General features: G+C 35.1%; 1 protein-coding gene across 1 annotated transcript in view; it reads right to left on the bottom strand.

The window, feature by feature from the left end:
- EYS (EGF-like photoreceptor maintenance factor) overlaps window positions 1–12,011 on the bottom strand; it is a 789,024-nt gene that overhangs the window by 455,709 nt on the left and 321,304 nt on the right. The window contains exons 20-21 of the mRNA XM_088162233.1: window positions 8,474–8,671; window positions 5,972–6,093 (exon numbers count right to left, since the gene is read on the bottom strand). Of these exons, the coding sequence (XP_088018359.1) occupies window positions 5,972–6,093; window positions 8,474–8,671 (320 nt within the window). The remainder of the gene's footprint in view (window positions 1–5,971; window positions 6,094–8,473; window positions 8,672–12,011) is intronic.

Raw genomic sequence — 12,011 nt, 5'->3', positions numbered from 1 at the left:
AAATTAAAACATTGTTAAAACAATGTCAGAAATAAAACAAATAAATGGAAATATGATACTTGTTTGCCAAAATCAAATTTCAATTAAATGAGTAAAGCATAAGATATCATAATCACTTTATCCAAGTAATGTATAATATCACAGATCAATGACGAAGACATTATCCAAAGTCAGTAAATCAATAGTTAATTTTGTGTATTCCAGTGTCTTTGACTCAACTGGACTTATTAGAGCATAAAGGACTACACCCAGTAATGACTAACTTTTCAGTATTTTTACTGTTATATTCACTATAGTACAAGACAGACGAGGAAGGCATTTCAATAGATCTTGAAAAAACCTTTAATATGAAAACTATTTTTTTTTTAACTGAATATAAGTGGAAGATGAAATGTTTCAGGGATAGCAAGTCAAATCTTCAGGGTAGCACAGTGGGTTGTACTAGGAAAACTTTGCAGAAATACTGCTGCAGCTGCTAGTTTTTTACTACAGCTGCTGTATAGCTCTTTTCTAGGATGTATAATTGGCAGTATGAAACTTATTTGTCCAGCATGCACAACTTCACCACATGGGTACTCTCAATGAGGTCAATGCATAAGTTTAAGTCACGTAGAAGTCAACTTGAATTTATTTGACCTAGTAACCATTAAGAGCTTGTCATTTGTTATGTACACTGGATGCCATTCATGGTATGTGGTCTGACTTAGTTAAGCTGAAGTTTCAGACCAACTTCAGTGGCAGTGCTTGTTTGCTTTATTTAAAGCTTAGAGAATTTCCATGCCCACAGAAATCTATAAACTTCATTGATGTAGATCTATCTAGCCTTTTATTTCCTTTCAAGTTTCAGACCACCTGCTCTCATCACCAAGGAAGATGATCCTCCTGAAGCACCTTTAGTGCTTCTCGATGTTTTAAAATAAGTTATAAGTTTTGGAGATCATTCTTATTATTTTCTCTATTTAGCATAAAGTACAGAAAAATCTGTTGTACAAGGAACTTAAGTGTAGAGTACCATTTTAGGAAATTGTTTTAGATTAGTCCAAGACCTGACTAATTTTTTTTGGGTAACATAAGATGTTAACAGTTAGCTACTGTGTACTTTAGTCCTCAATGTCAAAGTTCCTTTCAAATCTTTTTCACAATTTATGCAATGAGCTAATCTATGTGTGCGTTATGTTCTTGCAATTTAAACTATGGAATAGGCCACCTATCTGTCAACTCTAATGTTTTTGTTATAAAAAAAAATTGGTAATAATCTCTCTCCATCCTTTACATAAGCCTTCCATACAACCCAGAATATAAGTTCATAAAAGACCTGAAATACATGATTTTGCCTTGTTATTGGTACTTTTATCTTTTTCCTTGCCAATTTAAAAACAGAAAACAAGCAAGAAAATATTTCTTCTTCCAGTTCAAATTGGCATTATTATCCATTATTTTATTTAAGAGGTCATTTCCATACAATTAAATTTTATTGAAAGGGAAATAATTGTCTTTTAAATCAAGTAAGGAGAGAGAGTTAACCACAAGAAGGACATGGGACTGCAATGATCATAGAACTATACAGCCATAACTTTACCTACAGTTTATACTTTTTATTTTACCATGTGGTAAGTACAGAGAAATATTAGCTTCCAGAAAGAAAGCTCTAAAGGAAACATCTATTATAATTTTCTGCATGGATATCCACATACACTAAAGTGACAGGATTTAGATTATAATTTGACATACAGAACAGCACAAGCAAAAAATGAAGTCAGAGCTATTGTGAAGATACTATTACCTTTTTTTTAAATGCAAATACCTCAAAATAATGTTTTATGTTATATGGACTATATACATGATCTGATCTTATATAAATCATTAGGGACAACATATCTTTGTGTATTGTCCCACAACAATACTTTGAATTAATCGTTCTTACTTTTTAAAGAAGAATTTGCAAATTACTCTGATGAAACTCTACCATAAGGTATCCATTATTCAAATGCTGGCTGGGCATCAATGTACACATGGAAGGTGTGAGTGAATCATGTGATTTGTTTTATTCTCTCTTCCTCCCCTTTCCTTTGCTTGTTAAGCTATCTCAACCGACTAGTTTTCTTCTGTTTGCTCTTTTCTATTGTCTTCAACATCCCATAGAAAATACAGAGTGAGTGGTTGTGTGGTCCTTAGCTGCAAGCTGGATCAACCCCCTACGAGTGTCATTTCTTGTGCCTGATCTTTCTAATGCATTGCTAAGATAACATTGTTATCTAATTTTAAGGCTCTATATTATACCACATTACCAACACCAAAGGTGAAGTATCATTCTGACAATGGTAATTCACCCTTACCTTGAAAAAATGCATCAAAAGTATTTGAGTTGGTGGACTGCAGAATGAAGATTTATTAGCATAAGGGTATCTGATTAATTATTCCTGAGCCACCAGAGGATCTAATATGACTGACAGTGGTGTGTGCTGTCATATAATAACTTGCTGGTATATAATTCTTGGAGAACTGGAATTTTCAGATGCAGTAGGAAAACAGAATCTCCTTATGCTGATGTAGTTGTGTGATTAAACTTTGTATTTCACCTATCCTGATCTCCCACCAGAGAAGATTTAGATTGGATATTAGGAAAAATATATTCTTTAAAATGGTGTCAAGCATTACAACAGGCTGCCTAGGGAAGTGGTTCAGTCATTATCCTTCAAGGTATTTAATAGGTGTGTACCTGTGGCATTCAGGGACATGGCTGAGTGATGAACTTGGCAGCATTAGGCTTACAGTTAGAGTCAATGATCTTGAAGACCTTTTTCAATGTAAATTATTCTATGATTCATCCCACAGTCAAGTTGTTTGTTGCCACCCCCTGCCTGGAGAGCCAAGGTAAAGTCTGTGAAGTATATGTTGCAATTAGAACATATATTGGAATTCTTTCTCACATTCAGATCTTTGGTCTTTGACTTGTATAATAAGGCTGCTGTAATATACCTTTGGAAGAAAATGGTATTTAATGCAGAAGTTATAAAACTCTTGAGATTTCTATTGTTTTTTAAATCTTCCTTTATTATGCTTCAGTTGCTTCCTATTCTCTATTTTTTTTACCTTTTAGAGGAGGATGAAGACAGCCTGTGTTGCTAAAAATTAATTTTCTAGGAGATTGGCATTCATTATCTGTTCTTTTACAGCTGCTGTGGCTGAAGGAGAAGGAATGGGTCTTATTCCATTTTTATGAATATATGTTAATTCATTAATCCTCTTTGTGTTGATCATTGAGGAATCTTGATGTATAAACAGATAATACGATTTGGAAAAAATTCAGTACTCTTTGATAATGAATACAATAAGAAGGACGTGGTATGTGAAATATAGTCACATATAAACTGAATAATGTGATCACTTAGTGAACAAATGATTCACAGCAAGTAACAACTTTTAAGTCATTTTCTAGATTCAACTTAAAAGATGATCCACATGAAAGTTATTTCAGAAAGGTATATAACAAATGTTAGTTTAAGTAAATAATCTGGAGAAGAATAGAGAAGGAGAAATGTAAATACTGAATATAAATGAATTATTATTACTAAAGCAAAATAATTCGAGAAATTCCCCAACTTATTTATTTATTTTCAAAATAACTTTTCCACTTAGAAGAAACCATTCTGGCTGGGAGGGTTTTGACAGTGAAATTGTGTTGCCAAACGAAGAACAATCTTGTAATGAAAAAAATACTGAAGATTTTTAATCAGTGTATTAGCCATTATCAAAATTAATCCTTTCACATAAATGAAATGTATATTGTTGTGATGTTGACCACATAGGTAAACAATTTTGAAAAAGCCTGAAAAGGATCAACACAGAGTCTAATATGATACCTTGCCATTAAATTTCTATAGCTTTTATCTTCTATAGATACTGTTATCCACATAGATGTTTTGAATGTCATGCTTTCTCAGAAACAGTGAGTTTGTATGGATCTTACTGATTTGCTGTGCTGTCTTCAATTTAAAACAAAATTGCATAGGTCTGTGAAAACCAAGATGAGAAATATAAAGGAACTACAGAACAAAATTAAGCACAAATAATTCAAGGGAAAAAAGGATGAAAGACGTGTGAAGAAAAAATTAAAACAATGTTTGAAATTTCAGTGAGCTACTATTATCATGTTAAATTTTGCTCAAATTATTAAACTTTTCTGGGTCAATATTGGAACTCATTTGGTGAAGCATAGCCAAAATTCTTAAGGGGAGAAATACATTCACTTTTAAAAAAATCTATATTTTTCTCCATATCAGATACTTTATTTTTTAGAGAGAATGTTGTTTAAACTGCATATAAAACTCCATTTTGTCAGTCTCATTTAAAGGATCTGCTGCAGTTAGGAATAGTACCTGAAAAGTCAACATATGCAGCACACTCTCCTAGAGAATAAGACAGTACATGCATTGGAGACATAAAATTTATTTTGTAGAATGCTCTCTAACCGTATTTTAAGATGGCAATATGTGTCTAGTATGAGATCTTGAAATAATAATTCCAGTCTAGTGGTAGAAAAATGTGCAATTAAAAGAGCATCCAAAAACAGGTTTCACAAACTGTGGTCTCCATATCAAGCACTTGATTTTGTCCAAGGTGCTGACTAGTTCTCGAAACATATTAAAAAAAAACAAACAAAATTTTGTACAATACATAGAGTTCTAACTGGTGAAAAGAAGAAACAGGTCTGGAAATTAGAGAATTTGAGACAATTCTTTTGAAGCAGCTAAGTTTGGTTCAAGTTTAGGAAATAGCAACAATTGCAGGTTAACCTCAGTATTTGTCAGAAAAAAACCCAATTTCTTTATGCATGTGCTAAGGCAAACAAGGAAGCAAGAACAAACAACCAACCACAAAAGAAGCAAATCAGCCAAAGGAACCAAACAAGGAAAAAACACCCAAAACCCATACCTCTCATATAGTTCAGTGTTCCTGAAATTGCAAACACCTTCTGCAATAATGCTACAATACCTGCAGGGTTGTTCGGTTCACCTAAAGTGGCAATTCAAATGGTGGGCAGCTGAATTGTGGATTGTGCTGCCTACATCTTCCATTATATTTGGTTGGTGCTTAGATGTTTAGCTCATTCCATAAATAGATACATTTAAGTTTCATAATATTATTTTAATTCTGAATTTATCAATTTAGTATTCTCACAAATATACCTGTTGAAATTAGAATAAGAAAGAAAAAGCTGTCCTTTCTTCCACTTTTTTTTTTTTTTTTTTTTAACTGATCATTTCTCTGACAGCCTGAATGCTTCTTAAGGAAAATATTCATACTGTATGGTCTTAGTGTCTCTGTTGAGTACAATGAAAACAAATTGCTTCTTGGCAGATTCCTGGAAGCAGAGACAGAGAACATGGGCTACCCCTGGTGTTGAAGTTTACACAATGTGAATCTCTGTCTTCTTTCCTCTCATGGAGGAATCAGGTGATAGAATGATTCTATTTCTGAGAAGACATAAGTTATTTCTAACACATTTCATACCTCTGAAACTAATATATCTGAGGAATTTTGAAAATAAATGCTGAAGTCCTTGAAGTAAATCAGTTTTCTTGGGTAGGATACTTTTTAAGTCCATTTGAAGCCAGTGTAATTGGTGCAAATGAGTACTCCTGTCACTTATAATGAGGTAATAAACACACCCAGCTGAAAATTTTATGTGCCTTTTAAATTCCCTGTATAACCATATTGACACAGTAACTGCTTTTAAATAATAAAAACATTCTTCTTTCCCACTGCCTATAAAATTACAAATAAACAAAAAAAAAAAACCAAAACCAAAAAAAACAGTGTCTGAAAAGCATGATTATAAAATTATTATAAAGCCGCTGATATGTGGATGTATGGACCAAGAGGAAGTTTAGATCGCAAAAAAATATTGCTTTACACTTTAGATTGAATACTTAACAATCATTTCAATTAAAAAGAAATTGCTACTAACCAGATGTAGATCAACACATGTAGAATTGTGTTCACAAGCATTGACTGTGCAGTCATCAATGTCCTGCTCACATTTCAATCCTGCATATCCTGGGTTGCACAAACAATAGAAGCCATCGACAACTGCAACAGAGATAGTACTTTATTACTAATAGTCAGAACAACTGAATGTAGTAAATTTACTAATGAAATTAATACTATGAATATAACCTTTCCAGTTATGAATACTATCTGGAAAAGATTAAGACCAGTTTTACTTAAGTGGTGTGGACATGTTAAAAAAATCAAAATAAATTAAATGTGGTCTCAAAACATCTTTTAGATATGAAAGCAGATTGATGTACTGCATTTTACTTAAACAATGGAAATATTTTGGTTCAAGAGGTATAAATCAATGACTTAAAAAGTGATGTTATAAGTAATGAGTAATTTACCATCACAAACCAGTCACAAAATACATAAGATTCTATCTTTAAAATGATATCTAAATAGGTTATACAGTTAAACAATGTTTGGTTTGTTGGTTGTTTTAGTGTTGTTGTAAGGAATGCCTCATATTATACCACTATATTAAGGAAAAACTTGAGTTGAATTTTTCTATGATATATTTCTTAACAAGACAATCCTAAGAACCCTGTCTCTTTTCCATCATTAGTGATCCAAACAGAGGAATCTTTAGTGCTCCATACATATATGGATTTCATGACAGCAGTAATCACACTTGTTGCAGACATGCATTTATTTTAACCTCAAAAGGGTCCCTGGATTCTTCATTATGGCTGAGATTTACCATAGAATCTGTTCTACCATCGTGTCTGTACACACAGCTGCTACTGTATTCATTAAATGCTTTAAGTCCTTTAGCACAGGAGCATTATTCATATGCTAAAAGCTTCCCAGCTTCCTTAGCATTCCAGCTATCTGCAGCCAGTGCACATGGAGTAGAGGAACTGAAATGTCTGCATGATAAAACTCAAGCCAGAGGCACCACAAAGACAAGCTGTTCCCCCAAAAATTGGCACTTGGTCAGCATGAAGAACTTTAATACATTTCATCTGAATTCCAGTTCAAAAATATCTCTAAACCAGTGTAAACCACACAGAAAACATCTGTAAATGCAATAGGAAATAGTCTTTGCTCAATAGAAGATTAGGTCATTTGCTTTATTCCCAGATAAGGAAAGAAAGACTTTTAAAGATATTTTATTGAAATTTATTTTTATTTTAACTAGGAGAGTTTTAGACTATATTTTCAGTAATTTGGGCTCAGTTCTTTAAGATGTCATCTGAAGCCAGTAAGCTGATTAAGTCTTCTGAAGATTTTTCTAAGAAAAAATGCATTTAATGGAAGTTCTTAAATCATCATTCTTTTTCGAAAAAGGATGTGAAGAAACAGGAGAGAGATGTAGAAGAAGACAATCATGGTTAATCAGTGCTTAAAGTGTGGCCCCTATGAGGAAAAGTTGAGTCAACCAGGTTTGCTTTGTCTTAGATCTTCAGGGAAATGTTCATAGTGGGAGGGCTGTTTAAAAATAACTTCATGGATAGTTGCACAAATGACAGAACTGAAACCCCTTAGTAGTACTAGGAGGTATTATGAAGCAATGGCCAAAAGTTACAGCTCTGGAGATTTGGATGCATTTGTGTGAGCATTGCCAGAGTAGTTAATCGGAGGAATTGGTGTCCCAAAGAGTTTGTAAAATTTCTGTCCCTCTTTGAAGGCTTTCAAAACTCAGCTAGAAAAATCCCTGACTGACCTGTTCTAGCACTGTTAATAGTCTAGCTTTATGCAGGGTTGACTACATGACCTTCAGATGTTTTTCACCTTTCCAGTCAGCATTTTAAGATTTTAAGATCCTCTGAAAATTACTAGTTCTACTTTTTTTTTTTTTTTTTTTTTTTTTTTTTTTTTTTTTTAGTATAGAAAGTGTCTGAAAGATGGTTAGAGCTCTACAAAACTTTCAAGTAACTACTCCATACTAAACTTCCTGCCAATCCAGACAGAATATAGTAGGGTATGCAAGTTGCTTCTAAAATCCTTAAGTACACCTTGCAGTGAAAGACTAAGTTACACAGTTACAAGAAGAAGGTAAACAAGTACACTCTTTTACATTAGTTTGAAATTATGCAGAATTTTTTGACTTATTAGAATTATGATATAGAATGCCTAACTGTTCCATGAGCTCTTTTTCAGCACCTGAATATTCTCTCATGAAATGCACAATGTAAGATGTTTTTTGGTTAATTTAGGTATCAAAGGAGACAGCACAAATCTCATTAAAATTTCTCATTAGCTAAAATTCTGACCCCTTGAACACAAAAACCCCAATGTCGGGAGTTGAGGCATTTTGGCAAAAATAATCCTTCTGGTACAGGCTGTGAAGTTTCAGACAAGCTAAATTTCAGTAAATTATCCACTGTTCTCCCCAGAGCAGCTCAGCAGCTACAGACGCTTCAAGAGAAAGACTTCTCTACATTAAAGTGAGTAACCACACTGAACTCACTGTCATAGCAGTATCCATGGAGGCAAGGGTTAGAGCTGCACTCATTGACATTGATCTCACAGCGTGGACCTGCAAAGCCCTTCACACACTGGCAGTGGAATCCGAGGGGAAAAACGTCCAAATTCATTTCTTCTATGCACACAGCTCCATTCTCACAGGGATTGCTGGCCTCACAAGGCCTAAACTCACAGTTCAAACCTGAAAAAGAAAACGGCAAAGCTGTCAGTGTTAAACTAATGAATTTATCCCTGCAGCTGCTGCCTATTATGAGCTTGATTTTCTTTATAACCCTGGTTAAAATCGAGTAGAAGGGTCTCAGAGGTACATATATGTATATTACCATGCAGAAACATCCCTTTGCTTGTTATAATTTAAAAAAAGAAAAAAAATGTTTTGGTTATATTACTTTATATGATACATTTTAAAATCTGAATAGCTATCTCACAGGTTTCAATAGATAGGTACATCTTCCATCTTTTGTCTCTACCCTTGTGTTTTAAATGGGTATTTTTCAGAATGCATTTAAAAATGATTAATGAATTTTGATTGAAGCTTCCTGCTATTTCATCTTAATAACCTGTTGTCTCAACTACCATGTAAATTGTTCATACATTAACTGATAATACTGAACATGCATTAAATACATGTAACATTGTATAATTGTTCTGCTTACCATCAATGACTGAATACAAATTATTTTACTGAAAATGTATACTTATTTAATCATGAATGAATGCTTCCATTATTTATAAAAATTCCATACAATAGAAAATCTCGCACAGTCCCATCGTACTCTTTCCTTACCAATACTCTTGTATAGCAGATTATGTACATTAATCTGGACTATCCAAAGAACTGTGTGATTGTGGATCTTAGTGTGGATGGTATGGATCTTGTGTCACAGATGCCCTCATCTAAATCTTTATTTTACAATAATTAGATAAAAGGAGATTTAAAGGCCCTATAAAATGATCCTTAATTTGTTAGAACATAAACAAAACTGTTTGATGTTTTCCAGTACTGATAATGGAAATGAGGGTGGCAGAGACAACTGAGATCAAATGGGTTTGGGTTTGTAAATCTGTCTGCATTTTTCACTCAGTGTTGCTGAAGGAAAGTCTGTTCTTTCAGGCTTACTTTCAGACAGCACACAGTGACTCTCAGGGCTGTAGCAAACTGTACAGAAGCCCCTCTGAATCCCTTTGAAGCCTTTCTATGACTACTGAAGCTCTGTCTGTGCTGTGCTTTCTGGTGGAGCTTCCCAGGGTTTGCTGTTCTCCAGGCCTTCTGCACACTTCACCAGTGCCCTTGTCTCAGCTATGGTTGCCCAGCCATTCCTTTCTGCAGCAGTTTATCTCTGTCCCAAGAACCTCTCTGTTCCTCAGACAGGCTGTAACCTTAACCCAGTGATGGGTGGTGTGACACAAGACAAACACCTAGGTAGCCACTGAAAGATATAATACACACAGTAATGCTTGAGTAGGTTGATCTTGGTAGCTGACAGATGCCCATCCAGCCACTCTTTCACTTCTCAACAGGCAAGTGAAAAAAAAAAGAGAGAAAACCATATTTTGACCATGATAAAGATAGGGGCATCATTTGCAAGTTACTGTCATGGACAAAATAGAAACAACTTGAGGAACACTGATTGAATTAACTGACAATTAAAACTACCATAGGATGGTAAAAAACAAACATAAAGCTAAAACCGCCTTTCTCCACCCCTCTTTTATTCCCAGACTCAACCTCACTCCTTCACTTCAGTCTCCTCTACCTCCTCCTCATCCATGAATAGCACAGGGGGATGGGGAATGGGAACTGTGGTTAGTCCATGACAGCTCTTCTCTGACCCTCACACTTTTGCCCTGTGTCAGTGCAGACCCCCCAGAGGACACAGCTCCTGCCAGGAGCCTTCACAATAATGAAACAAACACTGTCCAAAGTGCCAGCAGGATTATAGGTGAGCTGACTACTTACTCCAAGTCATCTAAGGGCTGAATTCTAAATGCTTTTAATAACAAGAACAAGTAGAAATAGGACTGAGGTTAAAAATATAATCCAACAACCCTTTAACCCCAGTAATGATGCTGACAAAAGAGGAAAAAACAACACAAGTTGTTCCCTGTCTTTATGTTTATGATCTCTCTGATGCGGGATGATCCTGCTAAAGACAGCCAGCACTCTCAGATCTGGAATTCATGAAATTGCACAGCAAAAGAAGCCATATGGTTCATTGAGATTTTGCCCTGAAGTTTCCATATTTATATCACAACAGCTTGACATGAGTGAAAACCCTGCTGATTCCTAAAGTGGAATAACACAAATAAGCTTAACACATGGCTCACAATCCTAAATGGAACCTTCAGATGAACCAGTAATGCAGTATTTAATTTTCTTTACCTGGAGAGGCAGCTTTACCTTTGCATCTACCTTCTGTGCACTTCCTTTTCTCTTTATGCTCATTCAGGAGCCCATTTATCTGTTTTTCAGCCACACCTGCTTCAGTTTGTGCACATTGGAAAGAACTGTGCTTTGAGGAATCGGTTTTTAAGATAAATCAGTGGGTTCAAGACAAATCCTTTTTCCCTTCAGTGCAATCTCTAATGGGAGCCTGTAAAAAGATTTCTGAGCAAATGAAAACCAGCTCACTGAAGTTTGGAATCATTACTATGCCACTTGAATTTTTCATTTCTTTTAAGATTATGATCTCTATCATCTCACTGCCGTTATTGACAGAGTTTTTTTCTACCTCTACATCCCAAACTTCCTCTTGCTTATTCCCAATATAGAATACAGATAAATATCTCCCCTAGTTTTCTCACCCTGCAGTTGCTTAAAAGAATTGTCAACATGATCAAATATTTGTGTCTTTCCATGTTGTCTTTCCAGCAAAAGTCAGGTGGTAATATCCTAAGGAGAACGAATGTTCCTAAGTATTTTTTCCAGTTTCCTAAAGATGACTTCATAAATTTTCTTGATCAGGATATCTGTAGAAGACATCCACCACAATATTTCTTTAAATGGTTACCATTCCACTGTGCCTGATCTATTTGAGTGTTGTATCAATGAAGTCTTGCCTGTGACATTAATCAGATGTTAACCCCCAGGATGCTTATCTTCCCAACAGCAGTGCTGGGAAAACCCTGTCTGGACTCCCACAGTTTTAGCCCCTGATGCTGGAGTCCCCTAGTCACCTTTGATATGCTCTGGGTCTCTATTGGCATTGTCATTGGTGCCATCATGGACAAGCAGCAAAAGTAAGCAAGTTCTGGTAATCAGCCAAACTCTGGTGATCTCTTTCCCGCACTGAGATCTCTGACATGCAAATAAACTTCCTCAGAGATCAGGTCTGGTCACCTGGTACCACTCTTCCTCAGAGAAGTGTCGTCAACCATTGCTTTATTTTAGTGGCAGAGATGAGGGTGTATGAGTCAGGTTCAGACAGCTTACTTGCCCTTCCAGGTAAAACCTGTCATCCAAGTAATCAGAAGGAATCCTCTCCAAGCCTTCACAGTTGTAGAGTCTCTTTCTTCCTATG

This window comes from Sturnus vulgaris, chromosome 3 (assembly GCF_052056855.1).
Source record: "Sturnus vulgaris isolate bStuVul1 chromosome 3, bStuVul1.hap1, whole genome shotgun sequence".
NCBI lineage: Eukaryota > Metazoa > Chordata > Aves > Passeriformes > Sturnidae > Sturnus > Sturnus vulgaris.
This window is presented reverse-complemented; position numbering and strand designations above follow the sequence as displayed.